The 25,719-nt window shown below is 35.9% G+C and overlaps 1 protein-coding gene across 1 annotated transcript; it reads left to right on the top strand.

Annotated features, from left to right (window-relative positions):
- The first annotated feature begins 8,881 nt into the window (after positions 1 to 8,881).
- On the top strand, positions 8,882 to 24,094 carry LOC129084628 (natural killer cells antigen CD94-like). Its single transcript, XM_054590826.1, has 7 exons — positions 8,882 to 8,904; positions 13,228 to 13,298; positions 20,409 to 20,501; positions 20,708 to 20,770; positions 22,176 to 22,327; positions 23,068 to 23,171; positions 23,974 to 24,094. The coding sequence occupies exons 1-7, from the start codon at positions 8,882 to 8,884 to the stop codon at positions 24,092 to 24,094; spliced, it is 627 nt and encodes a 208-aa protein (XP_054446801.1).
- The last annotated feature ends 1,625 nt before the right edge of the window (positions 24,095 to 25,719 follow it).

The following is a 25,719-nucleotide window of genomic DNA, read 5'->3' as shown; positions in this document are numbered from 1 at the left end:
ACATAGGTGAAAGTTTACAGAAGCAGAAGAATGTCTCTCAGTTTTATTCTTCAGAATTTCCTGTGGCGCCCACCTAAAATTCAGATTCCCCTGGTCTGCCACAGAAACTGAAGCAATACTTCTGAGGTGAGGTAAAGGAGTCTGTAGCCTAAGCAAGTGCGGTACGTGATAACCAAGATGGGTGTCTTACTGATCACACCTTAAGAAAACAAGGGATAGAGAGAAGGGAATTGTCCAAAGATTCATGTAGAATTGTTAACTTTCATCCTAATTCTCTTGGTGACTTCTATGACACACAATTCGTTGGTTTATACTAATTAAGATATTTTTGTACTCAAAGGGATGTTTCTCTAGCTTCCGTCTTAGCTCTGCCAGTGGTGCATCAAATCCAGATCACCAGAAATCCTCCCAACCACTCCTGAGCCAAAATACAGGTCCTTTAGCTTTGACAGAAATGTAATTTGACTCATAAAAATATGTTTTACAAAAATATTCAATATTATGCTTTTATATTTTTAACTCTGAATTTTATGAGCACTCTTACATTCCTTCTTTTTGTTAAATAATGTCAATTGGAAACATTTGTTGACAAATTACAATACTAATAAAAACAAATTTCTTTTTATCCATAATAAAACCAAAACCAAATAAAAAGAAAAAAGAAACAATGTAAATTAAGTAACACAAAACACACACATCTCTGAATAACCACAGTAAATGCCTGTTCATTGTGGATTCCTGCACATGTGAAAAAATCAGAATATTCAAATACTCGGAGTCCATTTAGTATCAGTGGCTTTAGTTTAAAAGATATGTTAGTATATATCCTCTTTCCTCTCCCCCCAAAAATTCTTTTCATGGAATTCTTTAAAACAGAAACAAAATAAAATATTATCTTTGTTTATAAATTATTGCCTATTAAATCATCTATAATAGGAATCTGTTTGATACAGTCACCCATGTCATCTCTATATTTAATCTCACAGAGAAAAGGTACATTTTAGATTTAGCTGATGGAGTTTGGCAGTCTCCACAGTGGAAAAGCAAAGTTTACATAATCTCATAGGTGGAGACCTCTGGCCCAATTCAATGAACTATTCTTGTTGCTTTTACAATTAAATGCATAGTAGGAATTGAGGTGTTAGATGCTTGTACTTCTCCATCCCACTTGTGCCAGAAGTGTTCCCTGGATCAGAAGAGGCCATATACAGCAGGCACTGGAGGGACAAACTCCCTGGCACCTGCCACGAGTGCATGTATGTGTGGAGGGGTGTCAGGATTTATAGGAAATGTCTTTACCCACCAATGTCCAAAGTGTTCACTATATAGGAAGCCTTGGTCTCATCAGACCTGGCTAACAATGGTATTATGTCTAGCCAGCAAGAATTTGCTCTGAAAGTAGTTTCTTGGGACAACATGGGCTGATTCGCAATAGTTGATATCTCCTGAAGTCATAGAAACACTGCTGCCTCTTCACCTTCACTCCCACATCCAACAAAGAGGCTTAGAATCTTACTGGGTGGTAAGAGAAAATATTGGGTGTTCTATTTGATGAATTAACCTACAAATCAGATTGCTGTGTGCTGGTAATAGTCTGGCAAGCTGTAGTGTGCTTTGCACTTCGTGACTTTAATAACCCTTGGGAATACTACTTTCTACAACTTATAATTTTACTGAATGGCGTTTTTTAATAAAGGAAGAAAGCCTCCACCTGAAGGCGTTCCTTAAGAATATAAATTGTTTTTCTCCTCAACAGGGCTACTTTTTACATTTCTTTTGAAAAACAGCTACTAATTGGCTCTAAATCAAGTTTTCTTATAAAAACGAAACACTAACAAGGGGGTCTCATGACTCCTTGGCCTGAAATTTCAATTTTGGGTGACACAACTTGAAATCAACAATAACAGTGTCAGAAAGACAAAAAGGGGTTTCTTGGTCCAATGAAATTGTTACATTCAAAAGTGAAGATGGCCTGGTTCCAGCAGTGCCTTGTCTTTACCTGAAAAAGTGGCACGCGTCACCTTTTCAGAAAGTTTGTTCCCAACTTCATCATTTGAAGAAAAGTGATGGGCTCAGAGGGTCTCTTGAATTACAGAGGGCCCCCACTTGTTTAGGTCTGGTTCAGGTCACTGATAACTTGCTATTTGAAATCTGACACAGATGCACCTGTTTGGGGTCATTGGCCACTATGCAAAACCAAAAATCCACATGGTCACTACACTCAGTTGGCAGAACTCAGTCATTCTCATAGTTTTAGTCAAATTTCTATGGGTAAATCTCAGTACTTTTTTCCTTTAAATTATTGACTTAGACAGTGATTTTTGCCAGTGGCCTACCTGTGGTGCCTACTCTGGCAGATGTAAGATGCTCCTCTTCTGGGCCAAACACTAGAAAGAATTTCCAGCTACCGATTTAACTGTGTCTCTCATGTACATGTCCACTTTTTCTGATGAGAATGGTCAGAATCAAGCTGTTGTTGAGTCTGCACTGCCTGCTTGCTGTCATTGCTACCTGGATCCATCATCGTAACAGACATGACAATACAGTGCCATTATAGGCTGGCACAAAATATGGGACTCCTTCTGATTTAGAAGCTCTCAGTGTACACCAGACTTGTGACCCCTGTCTACTGTTTTCTGGTGGAGACCCCAACACACGGGGAGACCCCACCAATTCCTGGCAGGTTCACTCCATTGGGCATTTGACCTCCTGTTGGAATTAGTGGTGCCTCATTGCTGCCAGCACTTTCCTAGTAGCAGTGTTACCATTCCAGTCTGATTAACCGACTCTGGCCACAACATTTTGGCCCATGAAAAAGATCCGTGTCTTGTTGTAGCTTTCCAGACCATGTGCAGTCAAACAATGTTGCACATTTTACTGTAAAGTGATTCAAAAAGGCTAATATTCCAGGTATTTGATGGAACTTCATGCTCCCTACCATCCATAGGTACCCGTAGTCTTGAGCTTTGGTATAATCTTCTCAAAAATACACAAAAGAAATGTTTAATTCTGCCTAGATCACTGCCTCTTATTTATTTATTATTTATTTATTTATAACCTGTATTAAATTTATTGGGGTGACTTTGGTTAATAAAGTTGTATAGGTTTCAGATGTTCAGTTCTTTAATACATCATCTGTATGTGGTACTGTGTGTTTACCACCCAAAGTCAAGTCTCCTTCGATCACCATTTATTTCCCCTTTCCTTTCTTCTACCTGCCCCTACCCCCCTTGCCCTCTATAATCATCATACTGTTGTTGTCTGTGACTTTGAGTTTTTCTTGTGTTTGGGCCTTACCCTTTCACTTTTCCCACCTAGCACCCCAACCTCCCTCCCCTCTGATAGCTGTCAGTCTGTTATTTGTGTCTATGAGTCTGTTTCTATTTTGTTTGTTTGTTTATTTTGTTAACTAGACCATATGTGTGACCATATATGTGAAATCATATGGTATTTGTCTTTCTCTGACTGGCTTCCTCTTGGTCCATACAATATATGCATATAACAATCCCTGAACCAGTGTTGTCTTGATTTATTGTTATTTTCTGACACTGTTGCTTCTCTTGTGTATCCCACACAGGCAGGGCTTCATGAAAACTATGATTTAAAAACCCTTACTACTATTTGCAAAATAATTTATTAGTTTTAAATTATATTCTTCCTAAAATTGCCACTTAAGTAGAGAGTTTTTGCTACTGAATGCTAAGAAGGAATTGCTCCTTTCAATACATTCTACAAATCATGGTATATTCACTTATTATTTCAGGAATTATTTTTATCATGGTCCAACTTTCTGTTTCTCATATGAATGCCTGAGTGGGTTTGCTGAAGACTTTCTCATCCCATCATGTCTTATTTTATAAGAAGCTGAAGATTAAAAAATTCTGTTTTTATATATATGCAGCATGACAAGCGTTCATATGTGCACTTACTTGCCCATAATATCTTTCTATAAAATATGTTTCTTAAACACATCTGACTGAGAAAAAAACCTCTAAGAAATACATATTTCAAGCAGGACTATAACTTTTACATAGTCATATGAATGACTCACATCAGTCATATTTTTCATTCTCATCTTACTCATTCTCATTGCAGCAAAGATTTCTCCAGCCTCATGTTATTTCATGGCATGTGTTTCTGTTAGCTTTGATGCTACATGTCCAACTGATAAATGACACTAATGTGACAGTTAAAGTGGTAGTGATCCCCACACCAAAGTTTGTAAGTCTTAATTTTTATGTCAATCTCTTCCATTAAGCTAAACCTACTGTTTCTTGGCAAATTACACAGATTTTGCTTCCAATATCTTCTGCAGTAGAATCTTATTTTTTCATCAGAAATTTAATGCTCTTTTGCCATAATCACCCACCTCCTCTCAGATCCCCAAGAATGTTTACAGTAACATTGAGTGGTCTAGGTGTTAAATGCCATTTCGAGTGCTAGCAACACTGCGGTTGGAAATTTACTGTGCACAACAGTGTATAATGAGTAGAAATATCAACAACACCTTTACATATTTAGGGTGTTGACCAGATGCACAATGCGTAAACTAAAAATACCCACTGGATTAAATGCAGAAGAAAATCTAATACTCTTTCTGGAAAAAAAAAATGCAGCACGGGCCATGTAAAAATTGAGATGGTTTGTTTATTGATTTTGTAATTATGGGACAAATCTATTTTTAGCAACCAATGTTCTAGAAAACTACCACAGAGAACTTTATCAGAACTCATTTTTTAAAATTTCTTTAAATAAAATAAATCAAATATGTTTTTAAGCTGCATATACTCTAGGCAACGCTGTAGGATGTCAAGATAATGATCACATTGTGATCCACTGTTTACTGTCAGAAGATGCCAAGAATTCATAGGAGAGGTTCTAGTCACTGCCAGAACCTGGAGAATTAAATACTTAGTCTGCTCTCTCCTTAGCCCAGCTTCTGAACTCCTGCCAACGTCTCCCAATGGTGGACACCAGCCAGAAACAGAGGGCAAGGAAGCCTGGGTGAAGCAGTTATTTGAATTTAGCTTCCAGAATGACAGGATGCAGCAACGAAGCATGGAGGATAGAAGTGGGTGTGGCTTTATGAATACAAGTTACCAGGATCGTGCCCCCTGGAGTAGCCTATGGTTGACAAAGTAGTGGAAGTTCCACTGGGAACACATCGCATGTCTGAAATACTGGGATAAACTATGTCTGAGAGGTTCTTGTGGGCTCAAGGGGCCTATGGAGGGCAGGGAGCAACCCTGGGGGAATCCTGGATTCTGTGGTTAGCTGAGTGATGTCTCCCCAAATGTCCAGGACACAATCACTAGAAACTGTAAATAACACCTTTGGAACAAAAAAGAACGTTGAAGAGGTGATGAAGGTAAGAATCTTGAGAGAAGGAGAGTAGGTTGGATTTTCCAGGTGGGCTTGAAATGTAGTCCAATTGGAAATTTGAGTTGCTGAAATGACCAATTCTTATGACTAAATATGGCTGAAAAACTGAGTTATCAGAGAATTGCATACATCACTGTCAATGCTAAGAAACCAGACAAAGAAAAAAAGTGCATTCAGGTTTAAAGGGAAATATAGAGAAACCTCGATCCTAAATTGATACATGCAGTATCTGAATTATTTTAATTGCTTTGGTTACATGAATATGAATAGGATTTTGGAATCCTGAGGAATAGTGAATACCATACAAATATAATTTCTTTTACCTGAATTCTCTTAAAATATCAATAACCTATAGTCTCTTCTAATTTTAATCTTTCTGGTTATCTAGTATTCTTGTTGATTTGCAAATCAAGTCCTCTGATGATTATATGCCATTATTCTGTTCATTGTATTTATTAAAGTGTAATTACCTCATTAATTTAACTATAGTTAACTATTTAACTATAATCCTGGTAAATCTCCACGTTATGTAATAAACAAATACATTTTCCATAAAGTTACAAATATCAAATAAAAACACACTTAATATAAAATTTCCATGTAGCAATACTGTGTCATTTTATGTTTTGAATCTTAGTTGTTCGTCTCATAAAGAAACTTTGGTTTCTTTATCTATTGTAGAAAATATTGTAGATTATATGGAAGGATGTGGGTACACACTGAAAAAGGGTGACCACAGAAGTAGTCACAGGGGTGTCACTTAAGTAAGCCCTGAGTGAAATGAAAGAACCAGCCTCTAAAATCTTTGCGTGCAGGGTGGAAGCTGTACAACTTGTGCAAAGGCTGTGAGATCTAAGGCTGAAGAGCATGTTTGAGAGATATTGCAGGTAAAAAACCCCAGAAATCTCATGTAAATACCACTCCAGTATTTACAGACTACTCAATGCTTTATGACCTTCATGTTGTTTTTCTTTGTGTTTCTAGCTTTTCTCTTCCTGACTTAGTGGGTAAAAGCTGTCATGATTCTGAATTTAGTCTCATTTCCTGTGGTCATGTTTGTCCAAATGATAATGACGCAGATAATGACAGTTAAAGTGATAATGACCACCCACATCCAGGGTGTACACCTCATCTGTGGTCTTTCTTCTTAAGCTTTATTGTATCCCTTGTCCAGGTAAACAACTTTGCTGTAGTTTCTTGTTCTTTTTCTCAGGCACGATGTTTTCTCTGCCCAATACTCATTCACCTCATCCCCAAAGTTGTATGGTCACATCAAGGCTAGTGTAGGTGTTAAGTGTTATTTCAAGAAGCAGCAAGTTTGCGGTTGGAAATATTTTGTGCTATGCAGAGTGCCTTTCACCGACATAGAGTACATTGAGTTCATAATGACATCTGGATTCATATCAGAATCCAGACATCATTTTCAGTAAAGTTTAATCTTCATATGTACTGTAAATAATGGTCTCTAAACTATGAGATCATGTACATATATATCTACACATAATATATGTGTATATTATAAAATTCTATGTAAAAGGTAGGCCCAGAAGGTATTCAGCCATGTAGTATGAAAAAATAGAGACATTTATTTAAGAAGGTACAAGATACAAGAAACATTGTATGTAGGACAATGATGCCTTAGTTGCCTTCAAAGTGGGCATCTTGGGACCACACACAGTTCTCTCAATCACCATCAGCTGCTTCATTGTATTTTCTTGAATCTCATCGATGATGTGAAATTCCTTCCCCATCTCCCAAATCACTGAGGATGATTTTAGTTTTGAGGAAAGCCAGAATTCTCAGGGTGCCAAATCTGTGCTGTAGGGAGGCTGAGTCACCTGGGTGATTTGATGTTTTGCCAAAATACTCTGCATGAGGTATGATGCATGAGCTGGCTGCATTGTTGTGATGAAGCTGCCAATCACCAGTTGCCCATAGCTGTGGCCTTCTGAATCATTCGATAATTCCTTTGTGGAAGAATATTCAAGCTTCATGTAAAATTTGATGCAGATTTATTGCTCTACTCACTCAGTCATTTTGAATGCGATGGCCACACAGTACACATGCTCATTCAACAGCATCTACCACCCTCATTGTCTAGTACAGTGAAGTTGTCATTGTTCACTCATGCACATTATAGTCTATACTCCTGGCTGCCAGCTTATATCAGTGTCTCACAAACTGTTCTCCTATATTAACAATAGCTCAACTTTTTCCAGACAGACCTCGTTTATACATGATATCATGAATATATATTATACATGATATATATGTGTCTATATATATATATCATAAACATTCTGATAACTTAATAGGTGCTAAAAACTTTATATGATAATACACTAAACTATTCTCACAAATCCTAAGAATAAACATTTAATGTATAAATGATGCATTAATGAATTATTTCTTCCATACCTTAGGAGTTTTCAAGGACCACATTCATGTTTTTGTATATCAGAGGTTAAATTTGGAGCTGAAAAATATTCAAAATGATGTAAATTGGTACATGAGAAGAAATGTATGATAAACCCTAACTGGTTACTCTAAAAGTTTTAATGTAACTCTTTGATGTGTTTCTTTAATACTTTATAATGCGTATCTTTTGTATCTGAGGCAAAAAAAAAATTTTAACAATTGAACTTTTTCACTTACTACTTTTTTGAGTTGATAGCCTACTGTCTGGCCTGGAGGACATGGTTGAGGTTAGCTGCTTCCTGAAATCCTCAACCTCTTTATAAATCTATTCATCAGAATTGCGTGCATACAGCACTGTCTGCGGTGGCTTTAGTTGTGCCCAGCCAAGCCTCCCTCTCTGTGGGATGACCAGAATCTGAGGCCCCATGTTCATTCTACTATCCCTGAGTTTCCTTGTGTTGTATCATGTACCTTTTATGGTGTTTGTCTTATTTTATTACTGAATGGTTAGTGCCCAGTGGGGGCAGAAATTACTCTTTTCTAAGGAATGGCCTTTTGGAAGTGAAACAAGTGGGTTTTTTGTTTGTTTGTTTTGTTTTGTTTTGTTTTTTTCATCTTCTTTGGAAATGAGAGGCACTTCCTTCCAGAGAAGCACTCAGCAGAATGGGATGGTGAATGATAGGTGATCGTGGGAATTATGCCTTGTGACTACAGAGTCATGGACCAGAGGATCTCTGAAAACTAGAAATTTGAAATAATAAATTTATTTGAAATCTCAGCTATTAAAACAGTCAGAACAATCATGTCCACAAGGAGACAGGTTAGTCATTCTTAAATGATGGCTTAAGAGAGGAACTAAAATAGAAGAGATCCTGAAAACTTATTTCAGGACTCCAATTGGTGCCTGACTGAAGATACCATGTCCTTAATGAGAAAGGGGCCCCCGTAGCTCCAGCTCTGGTGGACATCAGAATCTGAACTCAGGGCATTGTTGTCCCTGCCAGCAGGTGGATATACTTAATAGTGGCTGCCACTAAAGATATTGCTTGCATTTCATAACACACTTCCCAAGCTCGTCAAGATGGACGAATACTGTACACACCTGTATGGACACTAATTTAGAAACACTTTTATCCTTCAAGATAAAAGGCAGTTAGTGTTCATACGAGAAAGGCCACCCATACCTTACCTTTGCTCATGTTTGGCTATGACACACTGTATTTCAGCCCTGAAATTAGAGAACACTGGCTCTTATTCATGTGCACCTGCTCTCCTGTGTCTCCTGAATTTCCTTCAGTGTTAGAATAGTGACTCCTAGGTTCTTGTTGAGCTCTTCAGTTAGGGCAAAGGACTAATAGATGGAGTTTCCCAGAAAGGCATTTCCGAGCTCTGTCAGGAGTTTGTCAAAATACCTAATCCTGAGAGCCAGAAAGGGGCTTAACATGTGAATAGATTTTCCTTTCTTTGTATTTCAGCTATGGATAGGCTGCCCTAATCTATCCTTTACTGCTTTTTAAACAGCGCTCTTTATTGAAATTTTTTCATCCTTACGGCTACAAATTTTTGTTGTTATAAATACATTTGTCTGTCTGTTTAGCCTAATGTGAAGTAAACTTTGACAAAGTTTAAAAATATATCAATTGTAGGTCACCTGCACCCCACAATTATTCCTTTTTATTTTTTGTAACTAATGTCTTGTTACTAGTAAAGCATCAGAAATTTGTTGAGTATATTTGCTGGCAAAAAGCTTGAGTTCCATACTCAAGCCTCTGTACGGAGGCTGGATACTATTCATTAGAAGTAGATTAATCTGTTTTGGAAACAACCCAAAAAGTCTACTTTAAAACCTCTAATAACAATAATTCATTCCATAATGAATCATAAATTCATTCAGGATTCTTGAATCAATTTTGGCCATTTGTTCTAGGTTTAGCTAGATTTAGTATAAAGAAGTATTACCATAGAAGAGTCACAGGGCTGGGGAGTTGCCCCCATCAGCCAAGATGGCAGTGGGGAGGTGGGGGGAGATTCTTAGACTGAGCACATGCAAAGCTAGCAAGATTATTGGAAAGAAATAGCCCTTCCTCCCCATACCAGATTGGGGCGGGACCAGGGGAAGGCAGGCACATGGCCATATAAGTCAAAATGGTACAAGGGGAGGTGCTGGACCAAGGAGGCCTGTCAGTCTAGCCTGGGGAAAGAAGGGATTGGTTGGAAGGTGGACCCACCCAAAGAGTGTAAAATTTTGGAAGTTGGTCATTTTGAGGAAGCACCTGTTCCATCCAACACCCAACCCTATATAATCTTGGAAAACAAAGTAGCTCATTCTTTCTTGTGACCTGGACTTGTAGGGTGCACTTGCCTGTTCTCTCCATGGGCCATGTGACCTGATCAGCCATGTGGCCCATGGCCTCCAGGAGGAACCCTCCCCCCTCTCTCACCCAGCTGGTGATGTACTCACCAGTGTGTTTGCACACTCCTTCTCCCAGGAGAATGTGGCCAGGCGGCCCTGGGGCCATGCAGGTTCCACATGCAGGCTATAGGAGGGGGCCTGAAATGAACAGCCAGGAACAAGCTACACAACCCAGATGGGACTAAGGCCCCTTAGCAGCTGTCTGTGGACTCCAAAGTACTGCACTATAAAATGGAGCAGGAACTCTAGACGTTGGCTTTGTCTTGGTCTTGCTGAGGACAGTTGGACTTTTTCCATGGCAGAAGGAGGAGAAGGGCTTTGAGATAGGAGTCCACCATTCTCCCAGACTGCACAACACCTGATAAACCCTCTTTCTTTTTGCAACGAGGTTGGCTTTTGTGGTGAAAGACAGTTGTTTGGTTACAGGAGCACCTTTAAGATTGGAGTATACAATTCTTAGTAACAGTTTGAAGTCTATTTTGATAAAAGAACCAAATGAGTCTTGTACCTCAACTGTGAAGCCACAGAGCACTTGGTTCTTATACCTCAGCTGCTCTGTTCTCTTTTTCACAATGAGGCTTTGCCTCACCATCTTACTTAAAATTTATCACACATCATATTTTCTCAGCTTCCCAAACCCTCCTTCTACTTTTATATTTATCCTTCTGATAAACTCTTTCACTCATGCATGGTTCTTGTCTTATTGTTAGACTCTAGTAATAAAGTAAAACTACCACAAAACAAGAATTTTGTTTCTTTGTGTGTGTGTCTGCCACTTACTAGGTAGCCAGTAATTGTTTCTTTCTTCCTTTTTTTTAGGGTTTTTATTTGAAGACTTATTTTTCTTTCTTTTTTCTAGGTATCATTTCTTAAATCAATTTTAATCTCCAATACTTTCAAAGCATGTATTGATGCTTGTTATAAGGAAAATCTTAACAATTTAATTATAACTATCTTTCCAATAGTGATTCATTTTTAAAATACTGATTTACATTAAGATATCAGCTTCACTTTTGCATTAAAAATGTTCCTAACTTGTATCCATAAAAATATTATATTAATATAATGTAAAATATGATTGTTCTCTAGTGTTGAAGAAAGAATGAAAATCACTCTGATTAATGTATGGCAGTTTCAAAACATTCATGTCATTTTAAAGACACAACCAAGTAAATGCCTCCATTTGTTGATGAACATTCTTACAGTTTTCCAACTGAGTGTTTCTGACGGCCAACAATCATTTTCTTCTCATATCAATCACTGGGAAGACTAAAAATATCAACTACATTTAAAGGACCTGGGAGAAAGTGAACAAAATACAAGCTATTTCTCTTCTTTTCTAAATTTCCAACACTGTGAAGGGGTCTCATCAGAAAAAAATTCACATTAAATAAATAAATTATAAACTTAGTATTTATGATATTAAAATGTTTGAGTTGCCTAAGGTAACAAGATGAAATCAAATCCTTTAGCATTGACAAAGCTTTTGTCATCCAAGACATCATGTATATTTTCTACATCCCATCATAAAGCAGATTTACTGTACCTAACTTTACCATATCAAATCATGCTTTATACATTTCTCATGTTATTAATAAATTATGCTATAATTTTCTATCCTTTTCACTAGACAGAATTCTTAAAATGAGTTAACATTTATTTAGGTCATTCTAGTCCTTAGTGTCTGCCTAGAGCATGGTAAAGAATTGTTACTGAACTCGTTTGCAGCCTGGGGTGTTCAATTCTAGAAAAGCAAGTGACGGGATAGTTTTATTTACTGCAACAAATAAAGGAGACAAGGGATTCATATACTAAGCTCTGTCTCCCAATGGGTAGCCTAGCCATTGCTTATATCAGTTATTTAGTCAATTACACATTGATTTTTATTGCAGTTGGCTACATTTATGGGTTTGAGCTCCTTATCAAGCTCATCCTGTTTACAACTGCACCAGCAAAATACTATGCTACATTTTAACATTAAGGAAGAATAGCATTTAGCAAGAATTACACAGACCTTGAGACTCCTGTCCTATCCAACAATAGTACTCACTTATGGTGAGTAGTAAATATCCCATAACATCTATGGCCAAATTATAAGGCTAACTTTGTACTTAACATTTCCCTGGTCAAAGGTTTCTCACCTCTCCCACCACACACACCACCCACACCTTCACATACATTTTAACACACAAGCAGTAGAAGGAAGGAGCAAGATGTAATCTCCCTCTACCATTAAATTTAACTTCAAACAAATCCAAATACATAAAAAGTCCAAATACATTAAAAAGGACCATCCACCTTACTGTCAATATCCTCTTCATGGGAATTATTTTATATCTGAAAGCATCATAAAATTCACAAATAGATGTTAGTGTATATAAACAGATATTTTAAAAATTAAGATATGCTTTTTCAAAGACAGAAGACATGAAAACAAGGAAACCAGAAAACAAAACATATAACTAAAAGCTTGTTTAAAATAACACTTAGGTTATACGAAACTATGGCAACAATGGTTTAATTATCTAAATCTGTGTTTGACTTCTCTAAGAACAATCGGGTATTAACAAGTCAAATGTGTATGCAGTTACATGGGTGTACAAACAAGTGCTAAAAATTACCATGATAAGGCAAAATGATATGTTCCCTTACAATTATGCAAAGCATCTCCCTACACTTTGTTGTAATCAGAGGCAGACAGAGTTTAGGGAGGCTCAGCTCAGCCGTTGCTAGCTACTTAACTTTGAATATCTATCCCTATAATCTTATGTATCTTCAACTATGAAATTTAAGAAATAGTATTAATACCATAGGTTTATCAAGATTGGATAACTTAATGCAAAATATCAACACAAAACTGGAATATAGTAATCCCTCAAACTTATCTTACTATTGTCATAGACAATAAGCAAATATTATAAATTTTAGACTATTTTTCTATTAAAGAATTAGAATTATACAGTTTGAACAATAATCCTTTATATGACTCTTTTTTTTCTCATATTTATTTTCAGGATACTGGAGCTTGGTAATGTGTGCATTTGTTGGCACTCATTGGATAAGAGTTTAGAACAAAAGTTAAAAGGTGAGTTCTTTAGACTGGTGGATTTTTACGGATCTGAATAATCTCCTGTTGGTTATTAATATGACTTTCTCTCCTTACAGAATCCTTTTACTTCCCTTGTCTCTTTTTCTTTATGCCTACGTGTCATCAGCAGATACTGACCTTTGAGCTTTAAAATGTAGATATTTTTGTGTAAAGGCTGAGAAAGAGGCTCAATGCCATTTCAATGATGTTTAGTAAAAATACTTGAACTTTGAAGTTCAAGAAGTGACCAATTTGTCAAATTTGGCATGTTATTTGAGAGTGAGAAGCCAACAGCCTACTCAATAGCTCACCACAGAAAAACTATTTCCAGTTACATGAGGATGGACAAGCCACATCTGTAGCCAGCAAGCTCTTTGTAGCTCTTAGGTGAGGTTCTTAGCTTAACCTAATTCTCACATGATGGGACTTATTAATTAGGTGATGAGAATTAGGGCTGAAATTAAGAAATTTTGAACCAACTTGTACGTTTTCTCTGCTCTGGTCTTATAAACCTCTTCTTACCCTAAACCAGCGATTGTTAACTGGTGTGTGGCAAGAGGTACATTGGTATGCTGCAAGAATTTTTAAAACATGCAATATCTATTTAGTCAGGGGCACTGACCTTTTCTCCCTTACTTTGTCAAATAAAAAAATGACAACAGCCAACACATCAATAGCCACTCTAGGTGAGTGAATTAAAATTATACCAATTTTTTGCCTGATTGACAAAAAAATTTAATATATTTTTTGGTGTGCCACAGAATTTTAGTAATTAGTTTATGCATGCAATTGTTAGGTAGCAGCTAGGAATGAGCGGACAGAGAGGAAATAAAAGGAAGGCCCCCACCATTACAATCTACACAGAACTTAATATGGGAGGCTAGAGGCAAAAGGAAGTCATGTCTCACCAATTAACTCAGCGGTCCGGAGTGCAGGAGACAGGGAGTCCTTGAGACTGTGCTGAGAACATCACAAGCGGGAATTACAAAGGAGGAAGAGGGGGGCCCACGCTGGGAAAGGGGGATCTCTGTAATAATTGTACTAAGACAGAGAGCTTTTACTTACTGAGAGAGAAAGACTTTGTAGCTGTACATTATTCCCAAGATTTAGAAGGGGAAGACGGAGGGGGAACCTAGAAACTGACTAAGGTATGTAACTCCTGAACCTCAATAGTCAGGTACGTACCTACTTGTAGAAATATAATCCATGCCCTGGTTACTTTAATTCAGCACTTTTAACTTTTTCTCTTGGGTGTTTTTGCTTATACTTCCAGTAAAAAAGTCACTCACTTGTCCTTTTTTGCCTGGTCAATCCGGAAAACACTTTTTAAAAATGTTATGTGTCATATGTTATAAAACTCACTTTTATGATAATGTCACACAGATATATTTAAAAACTTAGATTGATATAGTTTGCATGCAATTGGATATTTCAAGCACTAAAAATAAATTTGAGGTACATATGACCACATTTCACCATTTTACAACACAATAGACCAATGCATGATGACAAAACACCTTCATTAATTTTCTAAGGTATAAGGACAGTGTAATTGTCAAGTAAACACCACTTCTACTCTTTTTAAAAAGATTTTATTTATTTCGTTTTGGAGACATGGGAAGGGAGGGAGAAAAAGAGGAAGGGAGACATCAATGTGAGAATCCCCAATTGGTTGTCCCTCACACACGCCCCAACTGGGGACTGGACCTGCAACCCAGGCATGTGTCCTGACTGGGAATATAACTGGCGACCTTTCGATTGGTGGTGTGACGCCTCACCAACTAAGCCATACTGGGCAGAGCCCAGTTTTACTCTTGAGTAAAGTAAGATTAGGAAACATGATCTTATACGATGACAGATGCAGAATAGAATATCACAAATTTAACACATTTAAAATAATTTATGAATAGTGTTCTTTGGAGTGTTTTTTTCCTCAGTTGTCTATTTTTTCGCAAATGCAAAAGATACATGTACTTTAAAAATCCACAATACAGAATGGCTTATGAAAATGAACAATTATTTTTTCTACTTATCTTTATCCTTATTTTGATCCCAGGGGCAAGTGACTTTCATTCTGGGTTTTGTACTTTTATCAGCCATCTCTGTAAAAGTGTAGAGGGGTGTTTCACTACTTTCCAGCCCAGGATGAATCTTGGATCTCTTTTGTCTAACCAAACAAGGTTCAGAAATATTATTTTCTACCTGACTGTTAGGGCTGCATCTTTATTTTTTATTAATCTACTACTTCTACCACTGCTGCTACTACTACTACTATTGCTAAAGGCTTACAAACATCATTAGATGTCAAAAGAAACAGAGGTGGTTGAGGGAGTTAAATAGGATGGATGCTATCTCTTTCAAAGGAAAATAATCTACTGCTAATGATGAGAATAGAGTCTCCACGTGTTTAAACAATTCCCACAGTGATTGAAGATATTGAGAAAGTGAAGCGCTCACTTGAGTGACATGAGTGTCACCCATGCATTCTCTCTTTTCAGATCAGATCTCCTTCCAGTCAGCAACGTCAGTCCTGCCACTGTGACTTCTCTTTTTTGTTTTTCTGCCCTCCTCCACCAGTTCACCATTAGCTTATTCTGCTTTCCCTCACATCAGGGAAGCTTTTTGTAGTCTTAAGAATGGCAAACACTTTTCACACATTTCTTGTTTTCAAGCCTTTATTCCCATAGAGTCCTTGCATATCAGAGTGTCAAGAAGAACTAGGATACTTATATATCAAATATTTCCATTTGTTTGTGTGAGGACAGCAAAGCTTTCATATCTAAGCATATCTAAGGAGAGAAGAAGGTTCCAGGTGCAGAGTTGTAAGAAAGGAGTGTTAATATAAGAAAGGGAAGGCAAAACACAATAGAAGTTCTTCTTTGAATATAGCTACTAGAGGAGACCGGAAGTTTACACTGTTGAGTGATTCTGGGAAATGGGACAAAACTCAATGTTAAGAATTGCTCAATATTAGGGCTGAGGATGCTGGACTGCACCAAATCCTGAGATTTGTTGGTTGATATCCATCCAGGTGAGAATTGCTAGCACTTCTGGACTGTCATATCTGACATTAACAAGACTTTCAACAGTACCAGGAGAAAAAAGTTTGCAAATACTGAATTGCAGATACTGGTTGTCCAGGGGTTACCAAATATCCCGAGGGATATGGATGCAGCAGTGCTAACCTCTGCTTCCAGCGGAGATAAGGGACAGGCACACTGGCACAAAAACAATTCTGCTGCCTATATGTACAGGAAGGAGTCAGAGAATCAGCTCATGTTGACAGTTCAGAAAGAATTGAGGGAAGGGGTTAAAATATACATACACACAAATATATATTTATATGTGAGTGTGTATGTTTGTATATTCAGTTATCTTATGTATGACTTGAACCTAGAGTTCTTGAATTGAACATATCTTTGATAAATTTTTATTTCTGAGTCAGAAACTAAGACAAAAAAAAACAAACAAACAATGATTGATGTAAATTTCATCAGGCCTGTTTCTGAAAACTTAGAATAACTTCCTAATAAAGGTGGTCCTTTAGTGTGGGAAGTGTAGTAATGCTACGGACTATACATTTTGTGATATATTTGTGTTAATTCAGAACTAAAGCTGAAAGCAAAACCTTAACCTTTTATTTTGTTGTAATGATTTTATTTGTATGGGACAAGAAATGAGCAACATCAGGTTGGTTTTGCTAGTTCACAAGAGGTTGTGGAGAAAAAGGTACCCTCATTCATTGCTGGTGGGATTGCAAACTGGTAAAACCACTATGGAAAACAGTATGGAGCTTTTTCAAATAAATTAAGAATAAAGTTACCATATGACCCAGCAAATCCTCTTCTGGATATCTAGCCAAATAATTGAAAAACATTTATTTACAAAGATATGTGCACCCTGATGCTCGCTGTGGCACTGTCCTCATGGCTGAGATATGAAAAGAACTGAAGTCTTCTTTAATAGGTGGCTGGATTGAGAAGACGTAGAACATAGGTATAATGGAATACTGCTCAAACATAAGAAAAGATGAAATACTGCCATTTGCAACAATGTGGACGGATCTTGAGAATATTATGCTAAGCAAAATAAGTCAGAAAAAGTCAAGAACCATATGATTTTACCCATATATAAGATATAAAACTGAAATCAATGAATGAAAAAAAAGCACAGAAATTCATAGGCACAAACAATAGTTTGGTGGTTACCAGAGGAACAAGGGTGAAGAGGTAGTAAAGGGAGTCAAATATATGTTGATGGAAGGAAAATTGACTTTGGGTGGTAAGTACAATTCTGTATATCAATAATGTGTCATGTAATTGTCCTCTTGAAGTCCGCATAATTTTATTAACCAATGTTACACCCATAAGCTTAATTAAAAATAAAAATAAAAATGAAAAGACTTCATGCTGTAGACAAATGATCATTTATAAATTTGTTCTCTTAACTTGGATTTGCATAAAATATGGATGAAGAATTTTCATGTTTACAATCTTAGGCAAGAACTTAAATTTTAGCAATTTCTGTGATTCACTGAAAGAATCTATGTGCACACAATGCAAACCACACAGATGGAAAACTTAACTTTATGGAAACTGAAAAATATAATCACATTCTTTGTTTTGTTTTTTTTGTTGTTATTGTTTAATAACCATCTCTCACAAGTTTCATCTATAGTAATATTATAATGCTTATAGAAATATTATAATTTAATATAAATATTAAAAACAACAAAAACTTATTTGAGATTCTTCTTCATCTGGGATGAACGGTAGGTTGTATTTCCAGATAATTATAGGTCAAGGTCTCTACTCTCAAGATTCTTATTCACCCATCTGTCCCTAATATGATTATCCTTCTGAAGACAAAAACGTGTTAATTAAACTATCAGAATACTATTTGAATGAGGAACAGTAAAACTATAATACTTAAAATATTAAATCAAATAAGGATAATAGCGCAGCTGCAGTTCAAAGGACTTGAAGGGAACTGAGCAATGGAGAGTCAAGTATAGAGAAAAGCTTTGAGGCTCACCTAATTGAGGCACTGAAGGGTGGGCCTAGACCAACCGAGGCAGTTTACAGCACATGTGTGTGTCTATGTGTGTGTACATGGAACAGTAATGGGAAATCACTCTTAGTTCTACCTTTTTGACCTTCGCCTTCCAAGACTGGGTTAATGATTCAGGGTTCAGAAGCATATAATGAGAAATAACTATACCAAGTACTCTGCGATGAAGAAAAGAAATCAAAATCATAAAACATAGACGAAGACGGATAGGTTGATTTGAAATATATTGCATGTGTGCTCTGGAGAAACATAGCCTGGGTTTCAGACTTAGTGACTTTGGTTGAGTCTTAAGCTCTGTCTTAGTTTTCTCATCAGAAAAGTGGGTATATTTATGTATTTTTATTATTAAGCTGTTTTCAGAAGTAACTATGCTAATATATACTTAGTGCTTTAATTTGTGAATGGTTATAAATTTTTTTAATTATTAAAAAAGGAAAATTCTTGTGGAACTTTATTATACTAAGCAAATTTACCTTTGGTGTGCCTATCTTTATTTTTTCTTATTTTCCAAATACTTTTAAAAGATGGTTGCTGTTCAAACATTAAAAACTTTCTTTCACTTTTTGTGATAGTCAAAGAGTTTGTATTACACAAGTGTAGTGAGAAGTTCCTGTATTGTGGTTTCCTGAACATCAAAAATATGATTTAAGTACACAGATTTCATTTTCCTTTTGAATTTCTTCATATACAACTTTCAGATTCTTAGCCTCCAGCTCAATTCTGTGATCCAACACCATTCTTCTTAAACAAACAAACACGGTGGCTTCTCTGGAACAACATTCTCATGGCAGGTATGTCAGCCTGAGTCATAAATTAAAAAATATATATATAAGCAGAAAAGGTTTCTTGTGGATGTAGCTAATTACAGGGCATGCTTTAAGAAAAAAAATATGGAAAGCATTTTGTACTTAATTTTATTTCTCTGATTCTTCATTCTGTTACTTAGAAATGATTTTGTGAAGCTTTTTCAACAGGTTTAAAGAATGACTTATGACAGAAAAGCTCTAAATTCTGAATGAAAACTGAATTTACCAGGTTAAATTATGAACAACTTAATGCTAGCATAGAGTAAATAGAGAATGCCAAATATTAATGACATGATGCTTACAAGTGCTCTTTAAAAAATTAACCTTTGTGTTGTGACATTCAAAAACCACCTAAATTTCCAGTTTGGCATATTGGACTGTTGTTAACGTCAGCACGCTTTGTGAGTGTGCTAATGTTAATGCAGAATCTCCTAATGTTGAATTGCTTTAGGGGAAAAGGCAAGTAATGCGGGGTATTAAGAAATGTTATGTCCTTGTAAAAAATGGTTGCGTATGTAATCATAATTCCCTGTGCTGTGAAATGAACCCATATTGCTCATGCATTGTTTGGGGGCCCTCTCATCGCTCCAGGTCCAGATACTTCTATGTCTTGTCTTCCCCGTAAGACCTCTACAAGTTTATGAGCACCTGATCTTTCTCAGAGCAGTCTCAGAAGGGCCCATCCCCGAGTGGCATTACTGTGACAGTGATAGCATATGTTAAATAAAGACTCTGGTCCTAGACAAACTACCATTGGATTTCTGACTTGGGTATTTACTAGCTTTGATACCTTGAGAAAAATAACATTACAATGAATTCTAAATTTTCTCATCTACCTAAAGAGGATCATACTCTATCTTGTGATTTTTGTTGAAAAATTAAAGTGGTATCTGTTATGTAAGCAGGTTTTGGTGCCTGTTCATCTCTTCTTACTCTAGATCTCTTAGCTTCTTTGCCAAGTTAAATATAAATGTTAAATACACTTTCTGAGACAGAGCTGTAAAAAATAAAAAAAGATATAGATAATCTTACTAAAGAATAAGGCACACCACATACAATTTTTAGTATTGGGTGAAGTTCTGAACAGAATATCTTCATTTTCCAATGGAAAGATGGCTGAGTTGTCAAATCAAAGAAATTTTTGGATTCTCCCTCTCTGGTTTCTGCTTACAAGAATTTTAGCTTCTGTATTTTCTCTTTAAGTGATTTCTCTTCTTCTCTTTTTCTACAGGTCCTCAGGCCACTCCATGGAGGCTGATTTCTGGGATCATAGGAGCAATATGTCTTGCGTTGATGGCTATTTTGGGAATTGTTTTGAAAAATGGTAAGCTTTTCTAGGCAAGTCTATATAAACATCAAAACTGTGATTAAACCATTTAATAATAAAGATTTAATTTTACTAAGGCGTAACAGTGTGTTATTTAATACACCTGTATCTAATTAAGTCAATTTCTTTTTAAAAATCTTTATCGTAGTTTTCCATTACCATTTAGTCCCCTTGTTAAGTAAATGTCTAATACTTTCTTATAGTGTTTATACAACAAAATGTTCAGCCAACACCATCTCTGATACCCAGCACTGAACCCCAGGAAGGTAGGTCCCATTCTTGGGAAAACCCTGGTTTTGTTACAGCATGAAACAGTTTCTTGTTTTTCTCACGCAGAAGGGTAATGGGATATTATGCTTAGTAAAATACAAGTTTACCTAATTGTATGATAATCTCATTTCTTTGTTCTGTAATGTAAGAATTATTAAATCACACTGTGCATCATTTATATGTTTAAGTAATAAGGAAAATATTAGCTTGAAATGACATGTTTTTCCTGTGTGAGTGCTCATGTTTAAGTAACATCAATAATAAACTATAGTGCATATTAAAGCTAATCCTACCTGCTGGTGTTTGCTCATAGCTTGTACACTTATGTATTTAAATATCTTCACCTTTGCTTCTATTTCTTGCAGACTCAGAATATAGTGCAGAGATTTCTGCAAATCTGACCTTACTTTTCTATCTTAAGCTAGCTCTTATTCCAATTTTTAAAATGTATTTTTCCAAATTATCTCTAAGTTGTCTCATCGTCTTCTGTGATATTATACGATTTTATCTTTTTGTTCTTGGGGAATTCTTCAGCTTTATTAAGATATAATTGATGTAAAACATTATACATTTAAGGTATACAATGCGTTGATTTCATACACTTATATGTTGTAATATGATGACCACTGAAGCACCAGCATCATGTCACATAATTACATTTTTTTGTCCCGAAAACATTTAGTATCTACTGTAACCTAACAAGTGTATAATACAAATTGTTAATTATCAATAGAACCCAATAGTATGCAGTAGATCCTCAGAACATTAATCTTCTAACTGGAAGTTTGTACCCAGTTGCTGTCCATTGCCACCACCTCCCACCCCCTGTCACCACTATTCTACACAGTAACTTTAGCACCATGACGGAGATTTGAGTGTATGCTGTGTACTCTTCTCTCTGAGGATAAAATGTTCAAGGTTAAATGTAGGATTGGAAGGGTTGGACTTCCAGCTAATTGCTTTATTTATTTTCATTTTGAAAATAAAATACTTAAAATATATGTCATAATTTTCCTTTTGATGCAAGAAATATGTTAAAATGTCCTACTCTTGTTAAATATCTCTTTTATCTAATTTACTCTTATTTACGCAGCAGAACTCAACTTTTGCTCACTTCCTACACTCTGCTACAGAATGTTTTAATGTGCTGTATTTCTTATGTATAGTTACCCAAATTAACATTAAATATAATTAATAAATGATTGAAAATCATATAATTCTGATGCTGTCTCTAGAATATAATGTCCATGATTCATTCATATGACTACCTTTGGAAGTTTGGCAAATGAAGTAAATTCTCAAAGAACATTTATAGAAAAAAATAAATGATTTTTACCTGAATAAGTAGCACTTAACATGAATCTACAATGTCATCAGTTCAGTTTTATTTTTTTCTCTTAGGCTGTGGTTGCTATTCTTGCCAAGAAAAATGGATTGGATTCCAATGCAACTGTTACTTCATTTCCAATGAAAGAAAGACTTGGGCAGAAAGCAGGGATTTCTGTGCTTCTCAGAACTCCAGTCTACTTCACTTTCGAAACAGAGATGAACTGGCATGTATTTAATTTTGGTTTCTTATATCTTCTTTGGCCTAGAATAACACACTATCTAAGTAAGTTGACTATTTTGATTGAAATCTTTATTAGATAGTAAATGAATGGTTGAATTTGAACTAATAATGACTTACTAATTTTTTATACCTTAAAATAATCATTATAAGTAGGAATAAAAATGAAGATAGGTGCCAGGTAAAGCACAAGAGGAATTTTAGAAAGAAATTAAAGAAGTGATAACAGGTTTTTATTTTTGTTCAAAGAAGCAACTAAGCAAGTTTGTAATTTTTAGTTTTTTAATCATATATATATATATATTTGTAATTATACAGCTTTTGTCATCATTCTGGGACATAAGATGAATGAGGAGCCTGTGCTGAGAATAGGTCGAATAGGTTATATATGAGAAATTATTCCTCATGATACTGTCAATTGAGAATCAGATTTGATTGTTGATGTCCTGTGAAAAAATGTTCCTTGAAAATCTAACCCACTTATAATGTTTTTCATTCATTCAGGAAGTGAGATTGTGATTTTTTTTTTTTTACCGTGACTGAATGGGCTTTGTAGGTGAAAATGAATCTTATGAGACATGTGATTATACCTTCTAAGCCAGACATTAAAAATGACTTCGGTTTGAGTGACTTAGAGTCTGAATATGATTCTGGACACTTTCTTAAAAAGACATCCCCAGGGTAGGTTCAAATCCGATTAATATGTTTGACTCTGTTTCCACACAGCATTTTTTAAAGTTCAGTAAAACTTTTTACTGGATTGGACTCTCCTACAGTGAAAAACATGGCATCTGGTTGTGGGAAGATGGCTCTGCTCTCTCCCAAGATCTGTAAGTTTCTGGCAGTAGAGGCCTTTCTGCTGTTTATGAGTTTATCCTTAGATCTCACCAGAGAATGAAAATTCCAGAAACACTGTCTGGAGCATGAGCACAGAAAAGAGAAAATATATGAAAGAATAACAATTTTAGCATTACCTAGAACAACCAAACATATGCTCAAGTGACATGAAGTTACTGTACCTGTTACCATAAAAGAGGTTTTGACTTTTTACTTTTGCCTTGGTACCACCACTTATATGAGCAGATAATTAGTAATGACATAGAGATAAAAACGTGCCCTCACACGCAGAAGATGTCCAGAGAAAACAGAATAGCCATTCTTTTCTTTATTCTGGCGAGACCCAATATTTTCAGCGTCCTTTTATGTTTCATATATTCTGGGCTTAGTTTTCGCATATTTGTAATCTTAGAATGTCATTGCCATTCATAAACATGGTATTTGAAGCATCATTCAATGACACATTTTATACTCTAATTTGTTTTCTGAGACTAAATTAGCAAACACACTTTTGAACAAAATAGAAGCAAGGTTGATCATATATTGGAACCATTAATGACAATGGCAAGAACAAAAATAATACTGGTCTCAATGATATTGATTACTGGAAGAATAATTGAGTTTTTATAATCTTGAACTTGAACTTGTGAAAACTGTGGCTATTGAATAAAAAAAATATGACGGCTCAGTATGTTAATATTTCATTCAAATGCTTTTTAAAGTTCCATCTTAAAAAAAATCCCCGAATATTTTCATTTTCTTTTCTCCTATGTTACCATTTTACTTTTTTTACAGATTTTCATTCTCTCATGTTGTAAACCCAAAGAACTGCATAATGGTTGGCACAAGGAACAATATTTTGGATGAGTCCTGTGAGCAACAAAATCCTTATATCTGTAAATATGAGCTTATTTAGGTGTTAAGGCAGAAGGGGTAGGCAGCGAAGGTCCAGTATTACTAAGAATGGTAAGTTTGCCTCTTACGTTATTACTAAATACCTACTTCTGGGATTTCTAAAATGTTCCATATTATGTCTTATACATTCTTAGAGGGGACCACCCCAAAAAACTGGAGTTTATTTATTAAAAATTATGTATTTATTCTTACATGTTTAAACTTCAGTCACCTTCAAAGTACTCTGGATTTCATGTAATACACTTATCCAGACATTTTTCCCACTGCTCAAAACAGTTTTTTGAACTCATTGTCTTTGATGCCTTTTAGTCACTTCTGACATTTTTTGTTTCACCTCTTCCACATTGGCAAAAACGTTTCTCTTTGAGGACTTTTTTCCTTGGGCGAAACAAACAAAAAAAAGTCAAGCTCCAGGGGAGGCAGAGTGAACAGGGTGGGTGGGGCATGGGGGTCATGCCATTTTGGGTCAAAAACTACTGAACACTAAGTACCGTGTTGGCAGGTGCATTCGTAAAGCACACATGAAGAAATGGGCAAATGCTTTGAAAGAGTCTTCAGAAAAATTCACTGAAGCCAAACTCAGCCTCTCACAACAATGCTCGCTGGCGTGCTGATACAGGTGAGCTTCTACAACGCTCACCAATGGCGAAGCCTGTACCACCAGGGGCCTGCCCTCTGGAAGATAATTCTAGATTTTTTTGGGGTCCCCGCTGATATTTGAAAACAGGTTTTAAAATTGATGAAATTTGTGCATGTAAGTCCAAAATGATAAAGCGGCAAGATAATTTCATGAATGTTTTGATATAATATTGTATATGATCAATATTGAGTGCATTATATTTCCATGTATACATTCTGATACATTTTCTCTGCAAAAATTTAAATAAAACAATTTACATTGAATAATAGATATCAACGTCATTTCAGACCTTTATTTGGAATACTAAATTGGGGATTCCTGTCCTCATCTTACTTTTCTGGAAATTAGTTCTTTTTGGATATCTATGCTTTAATGTAGAACTGAAAGTACCATCTGACAGCTTCCTCAGGATCCTCCAGCTTGAGAGGAGAACACATTTGTGTTTCTTTTCCTGATGTTCCTCAGCTCTGTGAACAGTTTTAAGTCTTTGGTCAAATATGTGGTTCTTGTTTGATTGCTTTCAGAGTTTGCAAGGGTAAAGGGACTCCAAGCCCTGATCACATAAATTTACAATACCTATTTCTGTACTCTTTTTTGCCTTATGCTTATCAACCAGTAGAAGAGTCACATGTGCATTGAAGATCTTAATCTCTAATCAATCCCAAGAACCTTTTCTTAAAAGTTACATGTAAAATATGAAGAGTTCTTTTTTTCTCTGGAAGAGGGAGTGACCCATTTTATAGAAACCTTTCTGAGTATGTCATAGAAAGGTTGGGAACAAAATGAAGTTCGATTCTTGAAACCTGGATGGAATTTTTACAGTCTCACAGATTTCAAAAACCAGTTTCTTTTTTTGGTAAATTATGGTACAGACATCTTTAAAAATTTATATTGAAATACCTATTCATTTACTTGTTTTATATTTCAGTTAAATGATAATAAAGAGCTAAAGTTGGTTTTATATCAGGAGCCAGTAAGAGAAAAAT

Source organism: Pteronotus mesoamericanus, unplaced genomic scaffold (assembly GCF_021234165.1).
Source record: "Pteronotus mesoamericanus isolate MK-2021 breed Mesoamerican mustached bat unplaced genomic scaffold, CSHL_Meso_final scaffold_21, whole genome shotgun sequence".
NCBI lineage: Eukaryota > Metazoa > Chordata > Mammalia > Chiroptera > Mormoopidae > Pteronotus > Pteronotus mesoamericanus.
The sequence above is the reverse complement of the archived record's forward strand: the minus strand, read 5'-3'. Positions and strand labels throughout refer to the sequence as shown.

Coding starts and splice junctions, on each gene's coding strand:
- LOC129084628 (XM_054590826.1), top strand. CDS start 8,882: ATGGACGAATACTGTACACACCT. Junction 20,771..22,175: donor CAGCACTGAACCCCAGGAAG/GTAGGTCCCATT, acceptor TTTTTCTCTTAG/GCTGTGGTTGCTATTCTTGC. Junction 23,172..23,973: donor TCTGCTCTCTCCCAAGATCT/GTAAGTTTCTGG, acceptor CTTTTTTTACAG/ATTTTCATTCTCTCATGTTG.